Genomic DNA, 26,982 nt, shown 5'->3' with positions numbered 1-26,982 from the left:
TTGCCCTTTTCAATTTTAAATTTCCTTATTTGTTTATAAAAATTCCAATAAATACAAAAAAAAAGAATATTAATTTTTAAAATTAAGAAAAATCTTATTTAATTACATACACTAATACTAAACAGAAAAAGAAAATATTTATATAATATTTATTATTTTTCACTTATTTGTAAATATTATCATCTTATCTGTATTCCTCTTTTTATATTTTTCATGTTAAAAACAAATTCCTAATTTAATAAATAAACAATAAAGTAAAAACTAAAAGGGAAAAAAAAGCAAAAGTGAATAAATATATATACAATAAGTGAAAAGTTAATAAAAAAAAATTAAATGAACTAATAAATTAAAAATTTTAAATTATTGTGACAAATTTAGTAAGTTTTATACCGCAAATTGTTAGATAAATAGGTATAAATAGATTATAATTAAAATATTAATCATAATATGTACACCACTAACTATTTAATAAGAGTTATATTCTCGCGTGTTTTGTCACCATTCATTTATTGGCCTCCAAATTCAACTCTGTAATACATTATCTTATCAACAATTTATAATACTCCATCTGTTAGATAGACTTAAGTTATTTTACACATAAAAAAAAAGTTAATAAAAAAATGAAAGAGAATAATAATTTTATAAAATTAATCTTATGATTAATTTTTTTTATTAAAAATCATATAATACGACAATTTTTTTTCTATATAATATTATTAAGAGCGTAGATAATTAATACGTTTGAAAATTAATATGACACTTTTTGGAGACAGGATTAACAATCATTTCTTTAGTTAAGTGTATGCTTACATGGGTAGCATATTCTCGTGATGCTTCAACAACTATTCTACCACTATATAGGATAGAAGTTCCTCATTCATTTTCTTGTTTATTTTGTAATGTTAACTGCATGTATATCCCTCGTTAAAATGAAGAGAACGTAAAGCTATAAAAGAATTAATATGATATGATTGATAAATAATCTTATTTCTTAAATATATGTTGGTGTATTATATTTAAATTAGTTTATAGAAAAAATATGTCAAAAGATATTTGTTTTTTCAATAGATTACTAAATTTTGAGAGACTAATTTTTGACTGGCGATTAATAGATATCCCAATTTTTTTTTATAAAAAAGATAAATAGAGATGTTGAAACTTAATTAAATCGGCTCATTAAAGAAATGTTGAACTGCAATCAAAAAAATGTTGAACTGCAATCAAAACTTCACAACACTCTTATTATGCTAAGATCCATGGAGAACTGAATCCCCATTTATGATTGGAGATACAAAAACTATAAGAACCACATATATATGTTTAGGCACAATACTTCTATTTTGAGACCACTACCAAATGATTCATTGATATGAGTTCATGTCTCTAGTTTTCAATGCACTTAATAAAGTCTAGTCCAAATTGTTATCATCAAAAAAAGAAAAATGGGAAAGATTAATAGTTGATTTTCCATCAGATGCAGGTGGATCATATGGTGAATCTTCTTCAAATTCAGTTTTCATTGATTTCCAATGCAGACTAGGTTCCCACTCTGCTTCTTTAAGGACCTTTAATATTTCTTTCAACACTATCTTGCTTCCCTCACATGACAAATGAATTCCATCACTAAAAAAACAACCAAACCACTTAATCAAATGAAAGGAATATGGAAATTTGAGCCTCTTCAATTAAGGATTCATGAGATCATACACTTACATGAAACAAACATCTTGCCAATTATCTCTTTTCTGAATAGCAGACCACAAATCAATGGCCTTGATATTCATCTCACGACATACTTCCAAACATGCATTAGAATATATTCCACAAGCTTCATTTGTCCTTGATGGATTCCCATCACTAGTTTCATACCAACAATTTATCAAACTTTAAGGACGTGAATTCAAAAAATCATGATATAATAGTATTAGAAGTTAATTATGAAACTACTAATGAGTGAATATTTATGATACAACATAATTGCTAAAAATAAATGCAACATATTGTACTAATGAGAATCATTGAATAATATATTTATTATGAGAAATATTAATGACATTCTCTCTAATGCTTTCATGTTAATATACTATTTTTATTATTGATTATAAATTACAAGTTTTGGTAGTTTTTACCTCTATATTAAGAGGATACTTATTAAATAAGATGTGAAGTCTACAAAATTTATGATTTTTAATAAATTTTAGCTAATAATAAAGAGTATTGAAAATAAAATATTAGAGAAAATATTGTTAATATTTCTCATTTATTATAAAAAAAATATTAGAATGCTTAAACTTTTCTAAGAGTCTTATAAATTGATGATGTATGAGATGCAATTATGATAAAAGAAATTCACACATTCTTCTCATCTCCCTACTCATAAAATATCATATTTATCTTCCTTTAGCTTTTAGAATTTATAACAAAAAGAATATAGAAGGTTTCAGGAAAGCAACCATACACCCTTTAAACTTATCATATGCTAGTAAATATACGAATTCTATGTTCAACTCTTGTTGCTTTTAAGTTCAAGATGTAAAATTTAATTTACATATCAACCGTCATGGCAAACAAATGCTAGTTTAAGAAGAGAACTAAGGTAAGCATGTCTATATATAATATGACTAAGACATAAGTTAAACATCACTTTATTTATCTGTTTACCTTTATTTTTGACAAATTAATAACCAAAAATAGAAGATCATTTAGAACCTGTTTAGGATAATTGTTGCATCATTGATGGGAGGAGCAGTGAGAAGTAGAATGCGAGTGTTCGCTGAGAGACTCTAGCAATCATATGTATAATATTATTTGTGTCAAACATTTGTAGTGAAAAGAATAAGAAGAAAAAAAGAGAGGGGAATATCCCAATTTGTGAAAGCTAAAAGGTTTATTAATGAAAAAAGTTTGGTGTGAAAAATAAAATACCTTGAGATGGTTAACAATGATTCTCAAATTTTCAACATATTCTTGGAGAGGTACGTGTGGACCTAGGCCTGATGAGTGAGGATTAGAAGAATCATTACCACCAAAGTAGACGATAACCAATGAAGGTTGTAAAAGGACATCCTGAATTAAAGTTGAAAGAATAAAATTAAGTAATCACATTGTTCATGATACCACTTGTGATAATTGCTAGGTTCATTAGTATACATTTAGTACAACTAAAAGATCATAATGATCTTCCAAATTACTATGTGAAGCAATTTTCTAAGGCAACTTCATGATATATTCTTCATGCTAATTGTTGCAAATAAAATTCATTTGCTTACGATTTTAAGGATGATTTAGACATGAGTATTATTAATTAATATGCACTTTTATCTCTCTTTTTCTACTTTCTCTTATTCTCTTTCTCTTTTATAAATATTTTTTCTTCCTATCTCTATTTTTTATTTATCCTCACACTCTCCACCAAAATTGATAGTTCGAGTTATATGACATTTGTATTCTTTAATTATTGATTGAAGTTTGACCTTCACATTAGATATAGAATTGTGACTAGATGTACTACTTTATGAATAATGTTGTGACTAGAAATACTACTATTGATATACCGTCAAAATCCCACATCGTGACAAATATATATTTATATTTACAAAATACAAGTACACCTAGTGGTAATGAATTATACATCCTTATAAAACAAAAGAAGATCCTCACACCCTCCAAATATTTGTATGTGTACATCCCTTAGTCGAAAGACGAAGATTAATTAGGGGTGTAATAAATTGGAATTTCAAAAAGTCATGCAAAAGAAAAGATTTAGGAGAAAGAAAAAAGAGATATAAAAGGAGAAAAAGTAGTGTGAAATTTCAAAATTTTTGGTGAGATTGTTGTATAAATAATTATATGTAAATTCTGTTAACAAATTTCATAAAATTCATCATAAAAAATAATCCATTGAAATATTTGTGTTTTTTAATACCACTAAATTTTGATGTACTTTTTTTTTATTATATTAATTAAATGTTACTAAATTTTGACATATTTTTTTAAAAAAATTTAATTAAATACTACATGACATTTTGAAAATATTTTATATAATTATAAACATATTTTAAAAATATTTTGAAATTCTAATCTAACACCCCTAATTCTCCAAAATACGTGTACATTCTTTAGTTGAAAGATAAGACTAATTAATTCTTCAAAAGACTGATATTTATTTAAGGAGTTCATCCCTTTTATTTAAAAAAAAACTGTTAATTATTGAAATATAATTATGGAGATTGTGATAATGGAATATATTATGAGCTTCTAAAATAAATTACAAAATAAAAATCTCATGTGTATTATTATTTCACATTTTTAATCACATGTTTAGATTAGACGTTAAATGTCATTTTGACCTCCTTTGCAAAACACTCCACCTCACCCTCCCAAAAAGAAATCGACATTATTCACACTGAAATAGAGATTTTTTATTCAACATGCAGAAGCACACTCAGATGGTGAATATATATATATATATATACCTTGGGGAAAATTTTATCCAAAACCTGCAATGCACGTCTTGTATTCCAAGCAGCATATCCTCGCAAAATTATATCAGCCTACATGTCATGCCATATATTTATGTCAGTGTACGTAGAATAAGTTAATCATTAATATTGTAAAAAAAAAAAGTTAGTCATTAATATTGGCCAATGCATCTGGATAAAAATAATAACATACGTATGGAATTTGTAGTCCACCCAAATTAGTTAGGTATGTCTATAAATATGCTAAATTTCATTTTACAAGTCGTTAAAAGTAAGTAAATAAATATAATTATATATAATTAATAATACGTGATTAATATTACGAAGAAATTACTAAAATATCTAATGGTACGTAGCTAACTTTATCACACAATATATTAACAATGTTGTGAGATTATTTATTGTCATACGTGATTCAAAGTGCTATAGGGTTGTTGAAATATTCGATAGTTAAGTTTTATCCACAAGTAATTAATATTAATAACATAAGTATTTATATATAATTATGTATATTTATTTTTATCCTTCACAAACTTTGATACATCATCTCTTATTCACAAAATTTTAAATTACAAACATTATTAGGCTGGAATGTGTAATAGTATTATTTTTACGAATTTATCCGCATGATACATGTAACAACCCAATTTTTCGCTGGGCCAAGGGCCCAATTCCTTGCCCGGAACGAGCCGTTTCAAAAGTGAAACGGGCCGTTCCGGAATAAGGAAGTGCTTAGAAAATGAAGTGGGAGAACAGGTTGTTCCAATGGGAGAACGGGCCATTCTAGTTTGCAGCACGGGCCATTCCGGAAGCAGAACGGGCCGTTCTTCTGGGTTTGAGAACGGGATGTTCCGGTTTTAGAATGGGCCGTTACAGTTGAGAAATTTGCGTAGGTTTGAAGGGTCCGAACGGGCGTTCCACTTTTGGAACGGGCCGTTCCGGTAGGTGAGCCTGAAATCCTATAAATAGCGCCCTCACCTCTCATTTTCACACATCTCTCATTCTCTCTTCTTATTCTCTGCTATTCTCTCTTCTTTTCCTCTTCTTCTCTTTGAAGACCAAGGGGCATTTAGAGGAGGAGACCAAGAGATTCCTGTTTTAGTTCAACTGCTGTTTATCCAGGTACGGGGGAAAAGGGAATTATTTATATATAGAGTTACATGAGTGAATTGGGTAGAGGAAGAATCCCTTAGGATTATGAGTAATATTATAATTATTTCTGTTTGAAGAATTATTAGTCTTATTTGATTCTGTATGTATTTAGGAATATGGATATATGATTAATTGGTAAAAATGATGTTCTGGGAGAGAGAACGAAATTATAGAAAAGTGCATAGGTTGTGAAAAATTGGATGATTTCTGTTTGAGGAATTGATGATCCCATTAGATTCTGTATGTGATGAGGATTATAAATATGCCAATAATTTGTAAGAATGATGATCTGGGAGAGAGAACGAAATTATAGAAAAGTGCCTGTGAACTAGGTTTTGGAACAATTGGGGGTTTTACTATTTATGTTAAGATTGTATTAAATTGATAATTCCATTGATTATCATATTAACTTATGATTGTTATTGCTATATTACTTGATAAAATTGATGACTTAGATGTGAATTGCTTGAGATGTATGAAACTCATTATTTTGGACTTATCTGATGTGTGTATGGAATTGAACTATGAGATGTTGTGTGGAATGTGAATGAGATGTGATTGTGGTTCTTCACACCTATGACCAGGGGTGAGCACGGCCCGGGATTGTTACATGGGTATCGTGACCTTGGTTAACATGTTAGGGGTGAGCACGGCCCTGGGTTAGGGGTAACGTGACCTTGGCACAATGTTATATCAGGGGTGAGCACGACCCGGGTATGTTATATGAGTATCGTGACCTTGGTTAACATGTCAGGGGTAAGCACGACCCTAGGTTAGGGGTAACGTGACCTTGGCACAGTGTTATATCAGGGGTGAGCACGACTCTAGATTGTTATGTGGGTATCGTGACCTTGAATAACATGTCAAGGGTGAGCACGACCCTAGGCTAGATATGCTACAGGGGAATCGTGACCTTGGCACAGTGTTATATCAGGGGTGAGCACAGCCTTGGATTGTTAATTGGGTAGCGTGACCTTGGCATAGTGTGAAGTGCAAGATTTGTGATGAATGATGTGATTGAGAATTATGACGTGATAACGATGCATGATTGATTGAAATATGATATGTTGAAATATTTATGAATATTAAGCTATAATGAGATAATATGTTGTGTTTTCTTATGTGCTATATATATAGATGTTTCTTTTCTCACCGTATAACTTGTGGATGTTTTAGGTGAGGAAGATCCGGGTTATGAGTGACATCTAGAATGTCAACAGTTGATTTATGGGTATGCTATGATATTGTGACATCGAGGCAGAGGATTTCTAGGACATGAATTGTATTTGTATATGGAGTTGAACCTATTATTTTGAAAACATTTTGTAACTTCTTATGTTTTATTTTTCCAACTTTCATTTTCAGACTATTTTAGATATTGAAGAACGTTTCTAAAAGTTTTTATGTGAACCCTTTTACCTATGTGGAAAAATTTATTTCCTTAGTTTATTTATATTATTACAATATATGTGTTGGGGTAGTAAGGGTGTCACAATACATAATTACATATACGTTTCAGTTTCAGGATATATAAGAGACCCTTTCGAATAATAATTGGAGTAATAAAGTTAGCATACTCTTGTGAGAATAATTCAATTACTCACAAAGAGATAAAGTGGTAAGAATATATATATATATATAGAGAGAGAGAGAGTCTTGTACGAAATACTATATTTATAATGAAAAAAGTTATCTCTCAAAATCATTTAATTAAGATGAAGTCAATTTGTCAAGAAAATAAGATAAAATTAACTCATAAAAGTTCAAGTAAAAAAGATTAAATAAGACCTGGTCAATAAGACTAATTCATGGTAAAACAACAAAATTTTCATAATAAATTATTAAAATAATTTATAATAATTTTTTAAAACTTAATAAATAAATAACTTAAATATATTTTTTTGTCCTTACAGTTTAATTTTGGTTCTTAATTTTTTATTGCAAATTTTGTTTATCTAATTTTTAAAATTAAGTAATGTTGTCCTACTCCTCCATAAATATATATACTATCCAAAATAAAAAGAAAATGTTGACATGAAATGGATGACACACTTCACAGTTACGAAGTCACATTGACTTCTATATGTAGAGAACAAACATTGTTTTGGCTTCTATGTAAAGAACAAACAATTTTTTTTACTATATGTGTGTGATGTTGCTTTTTTATTTCAATTAAAATTTTATTTTTAATTTTCAATACTATCATTTTCATATATACATGTCTAATCAATTTTGTTTAGCATTTTTTTGTTTAATTTTGGATGACATTAATGGTGGACCAACATTATTTAATTTTAAAAATTTTGGAGATCAAATTTACAATTATTTTTCGTAAATTAAATATGTTTTTAGCCACTAAAATTTTGTCATTTTTTGTTGTTAGTCCCTAAATTTTTTTGTTTAATTTTAGTCTTTACATTCTCATACATGACAAAAAGAGTTTGATGTAGAGACCAAAATATTAATGGGTGAAAAAGTTTAAGAACTAAAAGTGAAAATAAAAAAAAATAAATTAAGGATTAAAGTTAATAAAAAAAATTTCCGAGGAACCAAACAAAATTGATAAAAAATTTAAAGATTAAAAATATATTTAATCCAAAAAAAAAATAGAAAAATAAAATTGCACATTCAAAAAAGTTATAAAGATTAAAATTGAGTCTTAAACTTAAATAAGTATATTAACCATTTAAAAATAGCTCTCAAAACATACAACATAATTAACATATTTATATACCCAAGTAATCATGTGAAGTTGGATGTTGTGACAAATCAGTACAAATGAAAAAAAGACTTTCAAAATTGATTAATTCATTTTACTTATAAAATCGATTGTTTGTTTACATTTTAAAAGCAAAACTTTAGAATCCATGATAAATAATTGATTTTAAAAGTCGGTTTTAAATTATTAAATCTGAAATCTCAGTTGAGATTTGGCACCATGGTGGATGATGTGACAGACCTTGACACTTACTTACAGGGACCAAAGTCCTTAACAACCCTCCACCCCACTGTGGGAGCTCTGCAATAGCTTCGAATCCATTCTTAACAAGTACCATCTTCTATTTTTTTATTGTCTGCAACACCTTCTTTTGCTAGCTAATAAAACTTATGTGTAGTACTCCAACTTAAGACTTAATTATGTATAGTAGTTCAACCTCATCATTAGGTTAATCTTAACCACTGATTACTTCATATGTATTAGTCTAATGACTGGTATTATACTAAACAAAAAACTCTTACTTTTTGTTTTGTTCATGATTATATTAGATTAACTGTACGTCATAGTATCAAAAATCATTTTTACATATTAAAAATTATATTATTTAATATTATAGTTGTACTTTCATAATTTTAAATAAAAAATATTACATTTGTTAATTTTCTTACTATTACTTAGAGGTGAGCAATAAGATACATTGGAATGAGTTTAACTCTACCCTTATTCAATCAAAAAAATAATCAAATTATTTATTCAAATTTAGATCTAAAATATATGGGATAAGATCAAATTAGTTCAATGTTTTAATTTAGTATATCAATATTAACATATATATAATTAAATTATGAGATAAAAGAAATATAAAACTTAAGTTAATATATATTTTAAAATAAATAATGTTATTATAATTATAATATAATGTTCTACAAAATATTATATATTTAAAAAAGTTTTATTATCAATACATAGTTATTTTAAGAACTTATGCATTTAAAAAAAAAAAAATGAAGAATGAGTTGAGACGACTCAAAGAATAATATGAACCTTCTTAAAAATTATATGTGTGATTTAAAATCTATAATCATAGGTTCCAAGTCTGTAAAAGAGTCAGAAGTTGCTCATGTATGCTATTATTCAATTAATATATAACAAAATTCATTCCTTAATTAACAATTATTTTTTATCCTTAAAAATCAATAGCTAGAAGCTTACAAGTTGATACACTGGTTAACCAATTGATGAGCACCTTACGAAACAATTTAGTTTTGCCTTCAGTTTTAAGGTTTGTCCCACGTTTAAACAAGTTGCTTTATCTCTTGAATTTTAGCATATTACGCCCTTCCCTAAATTATACGGATCTACTACATGTGCCAACTCTTTTACTTCTTCTAATTAAATAAAATAAGTCTCCAACAGTCCAAAACAAACACATTTCTTTCAACAGATTCAGATATCGACCAAAAACTCTGGGAAACGACAAATCTGAGTACAACAATTTCAACGAATTGTATTATAAATTAACATTCCTTTCCATTTTTTTTAGTGTAATGAGTCAGCTACAGAGGAGAGTTCAGTTCATAAATAATTAAAAATGATCTTGATTGTTTTAATAAAAGTTTATGGAGAAGAGATATTGACTATTCCAAAACAAGGGCACTCACAAAACTCAACAACGTAAGACTTGAAGATTTACATGAGTCAACAAATTAAAGTGGATCGTTTTCATAATTTAAAAGCATTCCTTGAAGTTGAAGGCATAACTGAAATATCCCATTATGATATTTTTGAGAAAGAAATGAAGAAAAAGAATATTAAGACGAATGTTAAGGTTTTAAGTAAATTAAGAAGAAGAAAACATACCTTGCGAGCATAGAAGTGAGAAAGAGCAGCTATCCATCCTTCATTGTGAAAACCATACTGAACAATGGAAGAACCAAACACAACAAACTCAGGCCTCACTAATGCTCCCGACATCGCTCTTTCTCCCTTTCTCTCTCCTTCTTTCTCTTCAATGCAAATATTACTTACTAGTTAGTAATCCTTTACTATTATTATTATTATTATTATTAATTTGATCATAAATTTAAGAATTTAAGTACATTTTATATATATATATATATATATATATTTATTTATTTATTTATCTATTTATCAAGTATATGTAAGTGTATGAAGAAAATTTTGTTGAAAAAGACAAATCTTAATCTCTCTCTTTATATATATAAAGTTAGTTGGGATATATCATTCGTAGAAACTGTTAGAATCGTTAAGTTTATGATATTTTATTTTATTTGAAATTTGAATAAAGTTTAATAGCACTTTTTTGTTATTAGCTCATATTTTATCTTTTAATGTATAATGATGGTTGGAACTTTAACTACTTACACACCCAGCTACCTTCCCAGCTTTTAGATCAGCTCTCTTCATTCCCAGGTCCCTCCAATATCTCGGCTCAGGACAATTTTGTGTGGGCTGCTAGCACCTCTGGTGTGTATTCCACACGGTCTGCTTATGCTTGGCTGAAGGGGACCACTAATGACACAATACAATGGAGGAAGGTTTGGAAGTCTAAACTTCCTGAGAAAATAAATTTTTTATTGTGGTTGTTGGTTCACCAAGCTCTTCCAACTAACGTCTTTAGAAACCGTTGTAACCTTCAAGACTCCCCATATTGTTCAAGGTGTTCCGGTAACATTGAGACTATTCTTCATTGCATTCGTGACTGCCCCCACTCCAGAGAGCTTTGGACTAGATTGGATTTGGCTCAGAGTAATGATTTTCATATTCTTGATCCTGTGGCTTGGATTTTTAAACAACTCTCGGCAGAGGATAAAGAACTCAGAATGTTAACAATTTGGTGGGCTTGGCGCTGGCGCAATAACATGATTTTGGATTCTTCTTGTTGGTCGGTGAACTATGTAGTTAGGTGTATCTATTTGGATGCTTTGAATCTTCATTTGTCACTCTCTTCTGATTTTCAACTCACACCTACCCTATTTCCTCTTGACTCGTCTACTGTTCACTTGAATGTTGATGGTTGTTGGTTCTCTGATCAATCTCGTCTGGGCTTTGGTGGTCTGATCCGGAACGTATCAGGTCATTGGTTAGCTGGTTTCTCCAGCAATTGTTCACATGGTGATCCTTCTTTAGCTGAGTTATTGGCCATTCTAGAAGGTCTCAAGATCGCATGGCATATGGGATTTAAAACTGTTCAATGTATGATTGACTCCATGGATATCGTGCAGTCTCTTCTTCATAGAGATCAAGCTTACCTACACTCTCATGCTTCTTATCTCTTTGATATTTTCTCCTTGGTGGACAAACCTTGGACGGTGAACTTCCTTTGGATTGCTAGAGACCGTAATTGCAGTGCGGATGCCTTGGCAAAGCTGGGAGCTAGCCTTGTCCTCCCCTATTTTTGAGTATTGGACGAGTCCTCCTCCATCTGTACTCAAGTGGCTCTTGTTAGATGTAGTTTCTTAGTTTTCTTTCTTATTTTTTTTGTTTCCCTCTCACCAAAAAAAAATAATTAGTTTGAAGTTTCAACAAAAATTTCATTGCAAGTCTTATGCATAGAGAAGAAATGACTTTTTTTTCATTCTAGTGTAAGAAGAAAATCAGTTTTAAAATAAGTGTTATATTAACTTTTAATTTTAATATAGTGTTAGTTATATTCTTTTTATTTATACTTCTTATAATAGTTTAAAAAATAATTATTACACTATATTGTTTCTATTAAAGAAAGTTAATTATAAGATTATTTTTACAAAAATTACTATTTTATTATTGATTTATTATTATTTTTATCTATGTAAAACAATTTAGAATGACACTTATTATAAAATAATAAATATTTTTTTTATGAATTTTAATTTCAAATTTTCTTCAATTTTATTCTCTTAATTTTACTACAAATTTCAATATTTTTTCCCAAAATATTTCCAAACAGAAATTAAAAAAGAAAATAGAAAAGATATTAATCAAGTCCGAGGGTGATTTCAGAGACCCTACTAATTTATCCTGACCTGAAAAATTATGGACCTGTTTTGTCACATAACATGTGATGTCTTCATCAAGATTCACGAGCCTTGTTACTGTTTTTGTTTTTATCTAAGATGAAATTATTACTTTTTCTCATGTTTTGTTTATTAGCTTTAGAACATCTCCGCTAAAAGATTGCTTATAAGTTATTCTTTGTATCATATTATTTTTACATTGAATTATTTTATAAATTGTTTAAATTTTAACAAATTATTTATAGAAATAATTTTACTAAAATTTAAATAATCTATAGAGTGAATCAGAGCTGATATGATATTGATATGATACAAGAATTATTTACAAGCAATCTCTACTTAAAAATACTCATAGATTAATGTGGGATCAACGCATGTCGCGCACGTGGAAAGGGGTTTCAACTTTCAAGTAATCCGTACATAGCCTTTTAAATTGGCAAACAATAGTGGAGGCACCAACTCAATTACAGCTCACCATAAAAAAAACATTTGTTACTTACACTATTATAATAATATATGTAAATATGAATTTATTTGATATATAATCATATATAATTTTAGTATTTTTTAATAAAATTATATATTATTATAATTTATATTTATATTTTTTAATATTATATATTATACATATATTTTTTTAATAAGTAACATTGTGTATGTCAATTTTCTTTTATGTCATTATTATAATCATTAACTAGATAAAGGCTCACGTTTTGTGTGGATAAATAATTGAGATATTTAAATTTTATTTAATTAAAAATCATATCATGTGTGTGTGAGAAGTTTACATTTACATTTTTACTTTATAAATTTAATGCATATATATATATATATATTTATTATAAAAATTTTTATATATTAATTTGAATTAATGAAATGAAGTATTAAATAATTTTTTTTTAAAAAAATTTATAATTTAATTTATGTGTTAAGAATTTTAAATTTAATAGTTATATTGTTAAAATTTGATGTACGTAGAACATGAATTATTGAATGAAATAAGTTTAGATAGACTTATTCTTAGAATAAACAGATTCTTCTTCCTCTCTCTCTATATATACAAAGAGAGTAAGAGAAAGAGGAAGACATATCTAGTGAGAAAGGGATTTCTTATGTAAGAGTACAAGGAGTTAATTCCAACCATTAGATTAAATTTAATTATTCATTAACTCTCGTACTTTTTCATTTCACATGTACTTTTTCATTTCACATGTACTTTTTCATTTCACATGTTTCTCCATTTTAGCCATAGGAAGATACCCTCTTTCCTCTTTTAATTTCTCTCCTTAATTCTTAAGAAAATTGAAAGCATTTATTGACATCTCCTTTTTTTTACTCTTTTTAATTTCTCAAAACTAAGCTTTTTATACTCTCCCTTTCTATTACTCTTATTGAATTCTCCAAATAATATGAAGCTTCTTTGACACCCACCTCTAAAAATGTGCACCCATCAAATTCTACCTCCCTATGCACCCGCAATTGGATGATACAAATTGCAATAGCAACCATATATCACCAAGTTTGTGGGAGCAATATTTTCTTCGGGTTGTAACTATCCTCACGTACTCATTGGGGGAAATCTCACTTGTTTGTACTTTGGTCACAATAAACAAACACCAAATCCACTACCAGAAGTTGGCAAAGCATTACTGAGATTTGGGGTCAAAAACATTGAATTCAAAAAGCATAAATGTGTTTATTGTTATACCTTTTCCACAACTATCTAATCGTAATGCACATGAAGTATATTATAACTACAATTTTTAATTTTACTAAGAATTTGACATAACCATATACCTTTATGTTTTCTTCCCGAGGTGATAGAATATTCTTCAAAATGCTGGTGTTTGTTGGCATGAAAGTGATGAGTAGGCCAATCACTACAATAAAATAGACTTTTAGTGACATTTAATATGATTTTTAGAGGTAATAAAAATTGCTACAAAATCTTTTACCGGCATTTTCACATTAGCCATTGTATGCAGTGTCGTTAAAATATTTAGCTGCAATTATTCTAAATACTGGTAAAAATCCTTATAATGGTCGAAAAAAGTGTATAACTTTTTGTAACATTTTTTACTTTCTAGTCGATGTGGGACTTGTAAGATGAGTACAAATACTCTTTAATTAGTCAATGTGGGACTTGTAAGATGAGAATTGTCTTCTACTTATATATTCTTTTTAATTTTCTTATTTTTTTAATCACCTTATTTCTAGTTGATGTGGGACTTATAAGATGAAGATTGTCTTCTACTTATATATATATATTATATATATATTTTTTTTAATAATCTTATCAATAGTCGGTCCCCTCAAAGTTTAGGGATTATTGAGTTTGATAATGATGAGTAATCTCATACCAACTTAGAATAGTAAGTTATAAGTCTAACTCAACCCTATAAAATAAACTTGTAAAGTGAGAGTTATCATTCATTTATATACTCTTTAATTATCTTATTTCTAGTCAATGTGAGACTAAAGTTTTTTTTAATAAATAATTATTGTTAATAGTAAATTCTGGTGTGATATAAATACATTTTTAGTGACCATTATATATTAATCATTAATAATTTTATTAAATAATAAAATAAAGGTAATTAATGTATTGCCGTTAAATAATTATCGGTAATAATAAATTTTGTTGTAGTAAATGAAAGTCATGAAAGATGAAAGTGATGTGCAAATATAGTATCTACTGTAAAGGAACACTAAGTGAACATTGCGCAAATATAGGGTCTGCACTAAAGTGAGAAATGAAGAAGCACATGAATTGTTTAATGAGTAATTAAATCTAAGCCATTCAAATTAATTCAATGTCCAAAATTAACTCCTTTCACTCTTACATAAGAAACCCCTCTTTGACTAGATATGTTCAAGGATTGTTTGCATATTAACTTAGGTAATTAGATTTTTTTTTTTTGCTGTAAAAAATATTGAGTTATAAAGTGTAAAAAATTATTGAGTCGTTACAATTTTAATTTCAAGTGAGAGCATATTGATAAAATACTAGCTTTGTCTTTAATTAAAAGGACTTTTCAACAAAATTATACATTTTAAGGAAAATAGTTAATTTAATTAAGAACATTAAATTTCTTAATAATTTAAACTACTTTTCCAAAATTAACATTCTATTTTTTCACTTAATCATTTCTCATGTAATTAATTAATGTTTGTAAAGAGATATTTATGTGTTTATTTATCTTCTGCAACCCTAATAAAAGAGAAAGAGTTTTTATTCAACTAATTTCAAGCATTCATAATCTTTTGTCTAAAAAAAATTATTTATCTATAATATTCATAACATATATAAGAGTATAAATTAAAAGAATCTCTTAATCAAATATATTTAAGTATTTTTTTAAATTATATATATATATATATATATATATATATATATATGACTTTGAATTTAAACAATTACATGTTTAGTATAACATAATTATAAATAATTAATAACTATCGATAGCATTCATTAAAAAAATTGAATTAAATATAATTAAATATTGTATAATTTAATTACAATAAAAAATATTAAATAATTATTTTAAGTTAAATAGTATAAATTTTAATTGATTGATATATTATAGAATTTTTTATCACAATTAATTAGCATTAATTATGAGTTTAATATCCAGTATAATTTAAATTATTTTTGTAACTAATTTTATTAAATTAATTAAAAATAATTTATTATACTTAAATTAGAAAAAATATATTTTGATTTAGAGCATGTCCAATAGAAAGTATTTGTGGTATACTTATAGTCCTTATTAAGAACTTTTTTTTTTTTTTTGGGAGTGTGATAATATACACAAGAAATTGTTTAAAAATAAATAATAACTATTATATAAGTAACTATATTTAGAGTACAAATTACTCTTACAAATAAATATTTATTATTTTAAATTAAATTAATATTTTTTTAAAATAATTACATTAATTTTTTTAAGTTATCAATAAATGAAGTGTTTATGATGATGATATTATAGTGATGTATGATGATGTTATTATGAAGATGAATGGTGTTGAATGTTTGTTAGTCCCTTAGCCTCAAATAACTTAAGAGGAAGGGGGGGTGAATTAAGTTTTCTAAATTTCCTCTTATAAAATTTTTTTCAATTACTTTCTTATCAAATTTAATTCCTTAGATAAATTTATATGTATAGAATGAATGATGATGCAAACTACACAATTACAATTAATAACAAGAAATTAAAAGTGTAGGGAAAGAAGAATTACAAACTTGATTTTATACTGGTTCGGCCAATCCTGCCTACATCCAGTTCTCAAGTCTCCCACTTGAGATTTTCACTACTCTTGTAAACCTTACAAGAAATGAATCCTCCAACACCTCGGAACTCCCTTTCCTTGTGTGAGATTCAAACACCAACAAGGAGAAAAATCATTTCTCCTTTACAGATCCAATGATCTTTTGAGTTTTACAGAATGACTCTCTTAAAGAGTGGATATTACACTTTTATGATCTTAAAGAACTCTTAAAAGATTTTGCAAATGACTTTGGCCAAGTAGTTTTTGTAAATGATTTTCACAATAGAGTTCGTCACTTTTCTCTGAAAAATTACAGGTATTTATAGACAATTGTTTCTTGGGTTATGTCTTTTCATGAAGAGTTGTAACTCTCTATAATTTTTCAGAAAATAGGCTCTGGTAATCGATTACTAGACTTGGTAATCGATTACAACGGTTAAAGTTCAAAATAATTGAAACATTGTATAATTCAAATTCAAATTTTAAAATTTTCTCTTCTAGTAATCGATTACAATCATTGGTAATCGATTACTAGAGAGCATTTTAACATTTGAACTTTTGATAAGAGGTTTTCTTTCTCTGGTAATCGATTACATCAAGTGGTAATCGATTGCCAGACACATATCACTTGTTTTGGCTTATGAAAACTTAAGATATAGAAAGCTTCTATTTTCCAGTTAAAAATATTTTTATTTAATCTTTTGAATACTCTTTTTGCTTTCTCTTCAAACAACTTATTCTTATATTCAAAAATATTAAGTTTATGTTTTCTTGAAATTCTTATTTTAATGGCCAAGTGAAATTTGCAAATTCTAAAATTTTATTTTACATACTAAGCTAAGCAGTCAAGACTTATCCAGTTATTACTTGAGATCTTGCTTCTTGATCAGCTTGCTTTAACTTGACCTTTATTTTCTTCAATGCTTTGGCATCATCAAAACTTTGTGCATATTTTCTTCCACAATGTTGATACATGAGGATGATGTTATGGTAATGTTGATGAGATTTGTAAGTCCAGGCTACAACTAACAATGATGAAATCCAAGCAGGACTTGGTATGTTGTGGGGAAGTCTAGATTTTGTGGTCTAGAAAAAATCACCAATTGGTCATTGCATTCATTGTAGTGTGGTATTGTTATGTATAAAGTCCATGCATTCATATTTTTTTGCAAGGTAGAGTAAGTATATGCAAGATAGTCTTTATGATCATTTACTTAAACCTTGGGGTGTTATGGTATAGGGAGCCTCTAACGTGAGTTTGAGGTAACCATGGTTGTTTGTAATGATTTAACTGGATCCTGGTATGTATTCCCTAGTTGAGGATAGATTGAAAGGGTCACCTAGTGTGTGGAGATTTAGTTCATGGCTCATAAACTACCTTGAGTAGGTGATGATGAGATTAGTACCACATGCATGTAAAATTAAATGCATGCATTTGCATGAGTTTTTATATTATAATTGTGATCGATTGATTGAATTATATGAATAATTGTTGTTGATAAAGACTGAATGTAGAGTGATTGATGTTATTGAGACGAGTATTGCCTTGGATGTTGGAAGACGAATACAAATGTATATATGAAAACCTAATTACGATGTATGTCTTTAGTGTTATCCTTATGCCTTTTTGTCTTATACATGTGGGTGATATGCATTCTCACTTATGATTGTTGTTGTGTTTGTTTCGGTTGATCAATATTGTAGGGATAGACCAAGTACAAGAAGATGAGTTTGATAGAGGCAAGACCTAGTACTTCTATGGTTGTTTTGAGATCTTACTCTGGTAGTGTGATATCGAAGGTATAGAGATATATGTTTTCCTTAGTGTTGGATAGAATTTAATTTACTTTATGGCATTTTATAAATTTTGTTGGATTTGTGTTATGAGGTGGTTTGTGCCTTATTTTGAACTTATGTCTCTAATTGGCTACCTTTTTTATTTAAGAGTTTTATTTAAAGTTTTGTGAACCTATATACTAGACAATTCGTTGAGTTTAAATATGATTTTAATTTTATTTTATTTTATTATAAAAATATTTATTTATTATACTTTGGGGTAAAAGGGTGTCATAAGAACATTGATTCATCTCCTCTTCAATTTTTAATCTATTTCATGTCATGACATTGATTATATAATTCATTCTAACCAAAAAATAAAAGTGTGAGTCACCATGGTCAATTTCTAATGATGATTAGAACAACAAATGATAATTGCAGTTTAAAGCATTCATGAGGGATGAATACTTTCATTGACATATTAATTTTTGTGAAATAAAAAAAGATAAATATCAAGTTATGAGTCAGAAATAATCTTATGAAGAGTGAAATAAGATAGAGAATGAAAATTACCTTCAGTTTCTAATGTGAATTGTGGTGTTAGATGGGAATTGCAATTTAAAACATTCACAAGAGAAGAAGAATTAATACCAAATCATGAAATTCGGGAAAAAAAAACAAATATCAAATCATGGTTAGGGAAAAAATATAAAAAGTAAAATAAGAGAAAAAATGTTCAATTTTTGAATAGAAAAGTAGTTTAGAGCATTCACAAAAACGAAAAGTCCCTCTTTATCCAATCAATCTACAACATAGTTGCCTAGTCTCAAAGTGTGTTTAAAGGAAGGATCCCAAGAAAATTACATGAAGAATATGAGAATTTTGTGGAGCATTTAAAAAAATAAAGACATAATACAAAAGTCAAAATTCTATAGGTATTGACACATAAGCAAATAAGTTAATATAATAATAAAAAGTTAGTGTAGCAATGTGACAATATATAATTACATAGCTCAACTTTTATATAATAAATAGATTTGAAAGTTAACAATTACGGTAGGATCATGTTCAAAGAAATTAGACGAGCTTCAAAAAAAAATTTAAAAAATAAGAATTTAGATGAATTCATTTTGACCTGCTTTTGTTAAAATTAAAACCACAAGCCACATAAAAGAAAACTAACATTTATGAAGAATGGGGAAAAAGTCACCATGAAGGGAGATTTCTTATTCAGAAGCTTAGATGGTCCTCGAACTCCAAGCAGCATATATCCTCGCAAAACTATGTCAGAGCCTTCATGTTATATATGCCAATGTATAAAAAGTTAAAGATTAACATTGGCCAATTCATAATTGCTCCCAATAAAAAGGCATTCATAGATGCAAATCTTTCTATTGAAATTGCCAAATGTTATGCACTTGTGTGCTCAAACTCGTTCAAATATTGGCCCCAAAACTCATATACTTAAGAGTACCATAACAACTCTTCTTGATATAACTGTATACAGATTGAAACTTAAATTTAAAAGTAACACAATTATTGATATCAAAGGATTGTTCTTCTGAAAAATCTAGATGAGAATTTTGCAACATGGCTTAGCACAAATATTCATACAAAAACTTTATTACCAGATAATGTGAAGGTTTTATGGTGAGAATCGTAAAACTGAGAGAAGAAGACAATACGTATTGTGGAAGAGTAAAAGGAATAATTGATTCTCTCACACTTTATTTCAATGAGCTGCAGTACAATATATAATTTGAAAACAAAATGCACCTAACCAGAATTTCAGCAAAATTAAAACATAATTATCTTGCTCCTAACGTTTAGGAACCACTTATTGACTCTGTTAATGATTAATAAAAATAATAATAACTATATTTCAGTTACAAAAGCACAGTTTTAACACTCCTCCTTGCTTTAGGAACTGCAAACTCCAATTCTTTTCCTTAGAAGTTCAAATTTGCTGATAGGTAATGACTTTGTAAATATGTCAGCTAGTTGATCTTCAGTCTTGCAGTAAACTAAGTTTACTTCTCCACTTTGCTGCATCTCTCTCAAAAAGTAGAGCTTGATATTGAAATGTTTAGTTTTCCCATGACACACTGGATTGTTTGCAATAGCAATTGCTGCTTGGTTGTCAACAAAAATTTCAGTTTTGTTCTTCTGGTGTAAAAGTAAATCACTTAAAATCTTCTTCAACCATAAAACTTGATTTACAGCTTCTGTTGCAGCTATGAATTTAGCTTCAGCAGTAGATTGTGCTACAATCTCTTGCTTTTTTGTGCACCATGAGAAAACTCCAGAGCCTAGGCTGAAATAATATCCTGAAGTACTCTTCATGTCATCAACAAATCCAGCCCAATCACTATCAGAGAATCCGTACAATTTGAATTCTTGACACTTCTCAAATTTGACACCATAATCAATAGTGCCTTTAACATACCTCAATATTCTTTTTGTTGTTTTTAAATGCATTTCACTTGCACAATGCATAAAACGAGACAAGAGACTTACAACAAATAGAATGTCCGGCCTTGTTGCAGTGAGATACATTTGACATCCAATCAAGCTCCTATAATATCCTTCATCAATTTTATCAGCACCATTTTCCTTGCTCAACTTCTCCTTTTGATTCATTGGTGTGTTAACAGATTTGCATTCCTCCATTTGAAATTTCTTCAAAATTTCCTTTGCATATTTTCTTTGACAGATAAAAACTTCATTCACACTTTGTTTTATCTCAATTCCAAGAAAATAGGTCATGAGACCAAGATCTGTCATTTCAAAGGCTTGCATCATTTCTTGTTTGAACTCCTCAACTAGTTTTGTGTCATCTCCAGTCACTAAAAGATCATCAACATAGAGGGAAACTATGAGAAGATTATGTTCCTTATGTTTCACATAAAGAGTGAACTCGGATAAGCTTTTTGCAAAGCCTATGCTCAATAGGTGATCATTTATCTTGCTGTACCAAGCCCTTGGTGCTTGCTTTAGGCCATAGAGGGCCTTTTTAAGAAGATAGACTTTATCTTCTTCACCTTTCTTCACAAATCCTTCTGGCTGCTCCACATATATTTCTTCTTGAAGTTCTCCATTTAAAAAAGCTGATTTAACATCTAATTGAAATATTTTCCAGCCATTTTGTGCAGCCACTGCTAGCACCAATCTAATTGTATCCAATCTAGACACAGGAGCAAAAGTGTCAGAATAATCAACACCAAAAATTTGTGCATACCCTTTTACTACGAGTCTGGCCTTGTACTTGTTGATTGAGCAATCTGCATTAAGCTTTGTTCTGAAAACCCATTTAACTCCAATGACTTTTCTATCTTCAGGCTTTTCAACAAGTTCCCAAGTCTGATTTTTTTAAATCATGGCTAGCTCCTCCTGCATTGCAGCCCTCCACTTGGGATCTTCTTGTGCATCCCAGTACCCTGCAGGTTCAAGGACAGCAACGTTGCACCTTTGGTAAATATCAGAGACCAATCTAGTGCCTCTTACAGGAATATGATCAACTAACTCATCTTGATTGTGCAAAGGGTCAGCTGCTGAAATTTTTTCTACATTATTCGAACTCCATTTCTCATTCTCCATGAAGTGCACATCTCTACTTATCAGAATTTTCTTTGTGTGAGGTTGGAAAATTCTATAAGCTTTAGAAACTGAACTGTATCCCACAAATACACCAAGTTCAGCCTTTTTGTCAAGCTTGTCTCTCTTAATCTGTGGCACATAAGTAAAACACAAGCATCCAAATACTTTAAAGTTTTTTAAAAAAGGTTTATAGCCATACCAAACTTCAAAAGGAGTCTTCCCATAAACGGCTTTCGTGGGCAGTCTATTTAGCAAAAATACTGCAGTGTTTGCAGCCTCTGCCCAGTATTCCTTAGGTAACCCTTTCTCATGAAGCATACATCTGACCATTTCCATTATCGTTCGGTTCTTTCTTTCACTAACCCCATTTTGTTGAGGGGTATATGGAGTTTTTAATTGATGCTCAATGCCAGCTTCCTCACAATACATGTTGAATTGTTCTGAAGTGTACTCCTTGCCATTATCAGACCTCAGTGCTTGAATCATGCAGCCACTTTGCTTTTCAATCCACTGCTTAAATCTCCAAAATACACCTGCAACTTCTGACTTAGACTTGAGAAAGTAAATCCAGCACATTCTGGAAAAATCATCTATGAAGATGATATAATATTTACTCTCTTTAAGTGAATCCGTTCTTTGAGGTCCAGCCAAATCAGTGTGAATTAACTGCAGCCTCTCTGTTGCTCTCCAAGTTGCTTGCTTGAATGGTAATCTTGTTTGCTTGCCATATTGACATGCTTCGCAGCTTGGTAATTCAGAATCTAAGTGAGGTAAGCCACGAGCCAATTCCTTTCGTTGCATATTCAACACAGCTGCATGATGAAAATGACCCAACCTTTTGTGCCAAATCTCTGTACTATTTGTAGTAGCTGGATATGCTGCCTGCTCTTCCTCCATGGGATCAAGTGTGAAACTTCTGCCACTCATTTTAATACTATTTCCTTGTTATTGACATCTTTAATAAAACAATGCTTATTTTCAAAGTTGAGTTTAAATCCCTTCTCAAGTAATTGTCCGACACTAAGCAAGTTTTGATCAATTTCAGGCACATACAAAACATCATGAATTAATTTTGTACCTTTGCAACTTTCAATGGCTACAGTTCCCTTTCCTTCAGCAGTAATGAAAACACCATTACCAATTCTGACTTTTGATACCTTTGATCTGTCCAGCTCTCTGAAAAGCTCTTGATCGTGGGTCATGTGATTGGTATAACCACTGTCTACTAACCAACATTCAGTTGAACTACTGCTTGTAAAACATTTTGCTACAAACAATTGTTCTTCTTCCTGCTGGCCAGTAACTTGAGCCTCATTCTTCTGTTGAAAATTGCTTTTGCAAATTCTCACATGATGTCCTAGCTTGTTGCACTTTTCACACTTGACATCGGGTCTTCTCCAACATTTGAAAGGAGGATGACCCATTTTTCCACAATGCTTGCAAGGAGGAAACTCTCTGTTCCCTTTTTCATTATTTTTGCTGGTGTTGGTGGCTGCTTTTGAACCTTTGAAGTTCTTCTTGTAATTCTTCAATTTTTTCTTTTCTGCTTGGTTGATTTGCAATTTAGCTTGCAATGCTCCTTCCACATAAACTTCATCCCTCATTTTGCTCCTTTGCTCTTGGGCCTGCATAGCACTTACAAGTTCTGCCAAGGTGATCTTTGACAAATCCTTAGTATTTTCCAATGAGGTAATAGAAGCCTCAAATTTTTCAGGAACTGTTACCAATATTTTCTGAACTATTCTTGAATTAGAAAAATCAGTACCTAGTAATCTCACCTTGTTTGCAATGCCAAGAAGTTTGTTAGCATACTCCTTGATTGTTTCTGACTCCTTCATTTTTTGCATCTCAAATTCTCTAACCAGATTCAGTGCTTGCATTCCCTTGATCCTTTCATCTCCTTCATATTCATCCTTGAGGAAATTCCAGATTTGAAATGCTGATTTGATTGTCATGATTCTGGTAAAAATGTCTTGTGAGACAGCAGCAAACAAAGTAGCTCTTGCCTTTGACTTTCTTGCTTTCCTCTCCTTATGATGTTTAATCTGAGCCATAGTTGGATTGGTTGGTAAAGGAGGAACATCGTAGTCTTCCTCAACAGCTTCCCAAAGGTCATTTGCCTCAAGGTGTGCCTCCATTCTTGCTGCCCAGATGTGATAATTATCACCATCAAACACAGGCGGTGCTAGTGCTGTGTAAGGAGTTTCAGAATCCATCTTTGATGAACTGAAACAAGATGTTTAGGATTTTATGGTGGGTTTTACTAGGTTCACTCACAGGTCCTTCTAAGAAGAAGGCTCTTGATACCAATTTGAAGGTTTTATGGTGAGAATCGTAAAACTGGGAGAAGAAGACAATACGTATTGTGGAAGAGTAAAAGGAATAATTGATTCTCTCACACTTTATTTCAATGAGCTGTAGTACAATATATAAATTTGAAAACAAAATGCACCTAACCAGGATTTCAGCAAAATTAAAACATAATTATCTTGCTCCTAACGTTTAGGAACCACTTATTGACTCTGTTAATGCTTAATAAAAATAATAATAACTATATTTCAGTTACAAAAGCACAGTTTTAACATAATGTCTCAACTCAAGAATGAGACACATGAATGCATTTTCATGCCAAACCCATTTTACATTAACTTTATGAGCGATTAAATTCTGGAAGATTTAACAAGTAGGAACCACACTAATATGAATTGATAAAACTATCTAAAGATATGATCAATGAAAGAATCCCTTTCCTTGCGAGAAACTCCACCTTCACCCATGGACCTATGAATGGCATTTTTAAGACTCATTGCTCTCTCTCGCATCTCATCACCTTCCTTTGTTCCCATCAACCTTCTCACAGCATTCTCAACAATCGAAGCACTAACCAACGCATTCCTTTGTGCCCAATCCTTCACAACCAAACCAACCTTGAGCACCTCGGTCACTAAAACTGTGTTTCTTGGTTGGTCAGAGTGCATAGGCCATGCTGCTATTGGCACCCCCATAGTTAAGCTCTCTAAGCAAGAGTTCCATCCACAATGACTCATAAACCCCCCAATTGAAGAGTGGCTAAGAATTTCCAATTGGGGTGCCCAATCCCTCACAACTAGCCCCATGCCTTCAACTCTCTCTTCAAACCCTTTTGGAAGTTCATGCCTTTTTGTTTCACTTCCATCAAAGATGTCTCCTTTATCAGCATCTCTCACCACCCAGATGAACTTTTTCTTGCTTTGTTCCAATCCAGTTGCAATCTCGTGGATTTGCTCCACTGTGAAAGTTGTTGTGGTCCCAAAAGACACATATACGACTGAATTTGGCTCTTGTTTATCAAGCCACTCAATGCATGGATGCGTTCCTTTTGAACCTTTCTTCTCAATGGCTAAAGGGTTGAATGGGCCCAAAGCCCAAACCTTCTTGCCACTACTAGCACTAATCCCCTCCATCAACTTAATGTAATCACCCTCAATCACCCTACTTGTGTTATAGATGTTGCCATCATTGAATTTGAGGAACTCACTTTGTGCAATAAGGAAGTCCAAGAATTGGGTTGTGAAGCATCCTTCCAAAGAAGGAATCACTTGTGGGACTTTCACATGAAACCCTTCAAGTGAGAACATTCCCATTCTCTCCCAAAAGAAAGTAAAGGTGGTGAAGGCACATACGCTGTGGAAAGTGTAGTTCTCAACATTCTCCATGTGTGTGGCATCTTGTGCAACCGATGCCATGAGGGAGTCATGGATGACTACGACCCTCTTGGCTTGAGATGAGAGGGTTTGGAGAAGCTTCTCCACAGGCTTTCTGAGGTGGGAACAAGCCTCAAAGGAAGGAATCATGTGAGATGGGAAATCGGTGCTTGCATTGTTGTTAGGGTTTGGAGGAGGGGACACAAAGGGAGGAACCTCAAAGTGATGGAAATTAATGTTTGATGAAGCAATGGAGTTGTTGGAGTCACGAAGTGTGGCTTGGCGAATGTGAGTTTGTGTGCCAACATAATGGACTGGTATGTTGTGTGAGGAGAGGAGGTATGAGAGGTGCAGAAGCTGGTTGAGATGGCCTTGTGCGGGGAAAGGGATCATAACCACCACCACTTTGGTTTCATCGTAAAGGCTATTACTCACTTTGGTTTCTCCATTTGAAGCCATCTGGGGAACTCGGGTACCTTAGTTAGAAGCTGTTATATTGAACTTTGGCACTAGATTTAGCAAGTATATATCTGTAATGTTGTATGGAGTATTTATATTAAGAATTTGTTGGATACAGAAGAATGTTTCCCTTGTGTATCACTGGTCACTGACATTTATATACAGCTGGTATTAAATCATCATAAATTTACTTTTATTTTTTACTTGAAATATCTTGTATCAATAGAGACTTAGTATATGCTTAATTATAAGTTTAAGTTCATTCTTTTATTTTAATAATAATCTTGAAATTTGTTTGTGACTCAACAATTTTGTAACTATCGAAAACAGTTTCGTAACTATCGAAAATTAATGCTAATATATGTGCGAATTATTCGGAACCTCCCATGTTTTCTGTCGGGCTTTTCATAATAATTTTAATCCTCCCTCTAATATTTAATGGTTTTTATGGAATGCTGAGCTGGGTCCAACGCAATGAACTTGCTCAACATTGAATAAAATATATTCACAAGCGCAATCCACATGGTAGAATTTTCAACTTGTTCAAGATTCGAAAAGTATATCCACAAGTTTAATCCACTTGGTGGAATTTTTAATTGATTACAGTCTTCAATATTGTTTGGTTTCTGCATTAATTCAACATTTTTTGATTGTGATCCTAATTAATTAGTTATCTAATGATATTAATTGTTTAATATATCCGTTATTTAGCATATTTTAAACCAATAATTTTTGTTTTTAGTATCATCGCAGCCCCCCTGTGTGGCCTAAAAGTTAATTTCTAAATCGGATTTAGTGATGCCATGACAAACACACATCAGGGGTTCTCT

The 26,982-nt window shown here is 30.2% G+C and overlaps 2 protein-coding genes across 2 annotated transcripts; both read right to left on the bottom strand.

Moving 5' to 3' along the window:
- Positions 1–1,209: 1,209 nt before the first annotated feature.
- LOC109801910 (GDSL esterase/lipase WDL1) lies at positions 1,210–11,810 on the bottom strand. The gene is made up of 7 exons (XM_083072819.1): positions 10,750–11,810; positions 10,213–10,358; positions 4,476–4,553; positions 2,926–3,066; positions 2,710–2,783; positions 1,714–1,857; positions 1,210–1,623 (listed from the first exon to the last, which is right to left on the bottom strand). Exons 2-7 carry the CDS (start codon positions 10,324–10,326, stop codon positions 1,410–1,412), a joined length of 765 nt encoding a protein of 254 aa, XP_082928945.1. The 5' UTR covers positions 10,327–10,358; positions 10,750–11,810; the 3' UTR covers positions 1,210–1,409.
- Positions 11,811–24,371: 12,561 nt separating this feature from the next.
- On the bottom strand, positions 24,372–26,604 carry LOC109802015 (zeatin O-glucosyltransferase). Its single transcript, XM_020363203.3, has one exon. The coding sequence runs from the start codon at positions 26,150–26,152 to the stop codon at positions 24,725–24,727; it is 1,428 nt and encodes a 475-aa protein (XP_020218792.2). The 5' UTR covers positions 26,153–26,604; the 3' UTR covers positions 24,372–24,724.
- Between the last annotated feature and the right edge of the window lie 378 nt (positions 26,605–26,982).

The sequence above is a fragment of the Cajanus cajan genome, chromosome 4, assembly GCF_000230855.2.
Source record: "Cajanus cajan strain Asha chromosome 4, NIPB_CcT2T_4, whole genome shotgun sequence".
In the NCBI taxonomy this organism is placed as follows: domain Eukaryota; kingdom Viridiplantae; phylum Streptophyta; class Magnoliopsida; order Fabales; family Fabaceae; genus Cajanus; species Cajanus cajan.
This window is presented reverse-complemented; position numbering and strand designations above follow the sequence as displayed.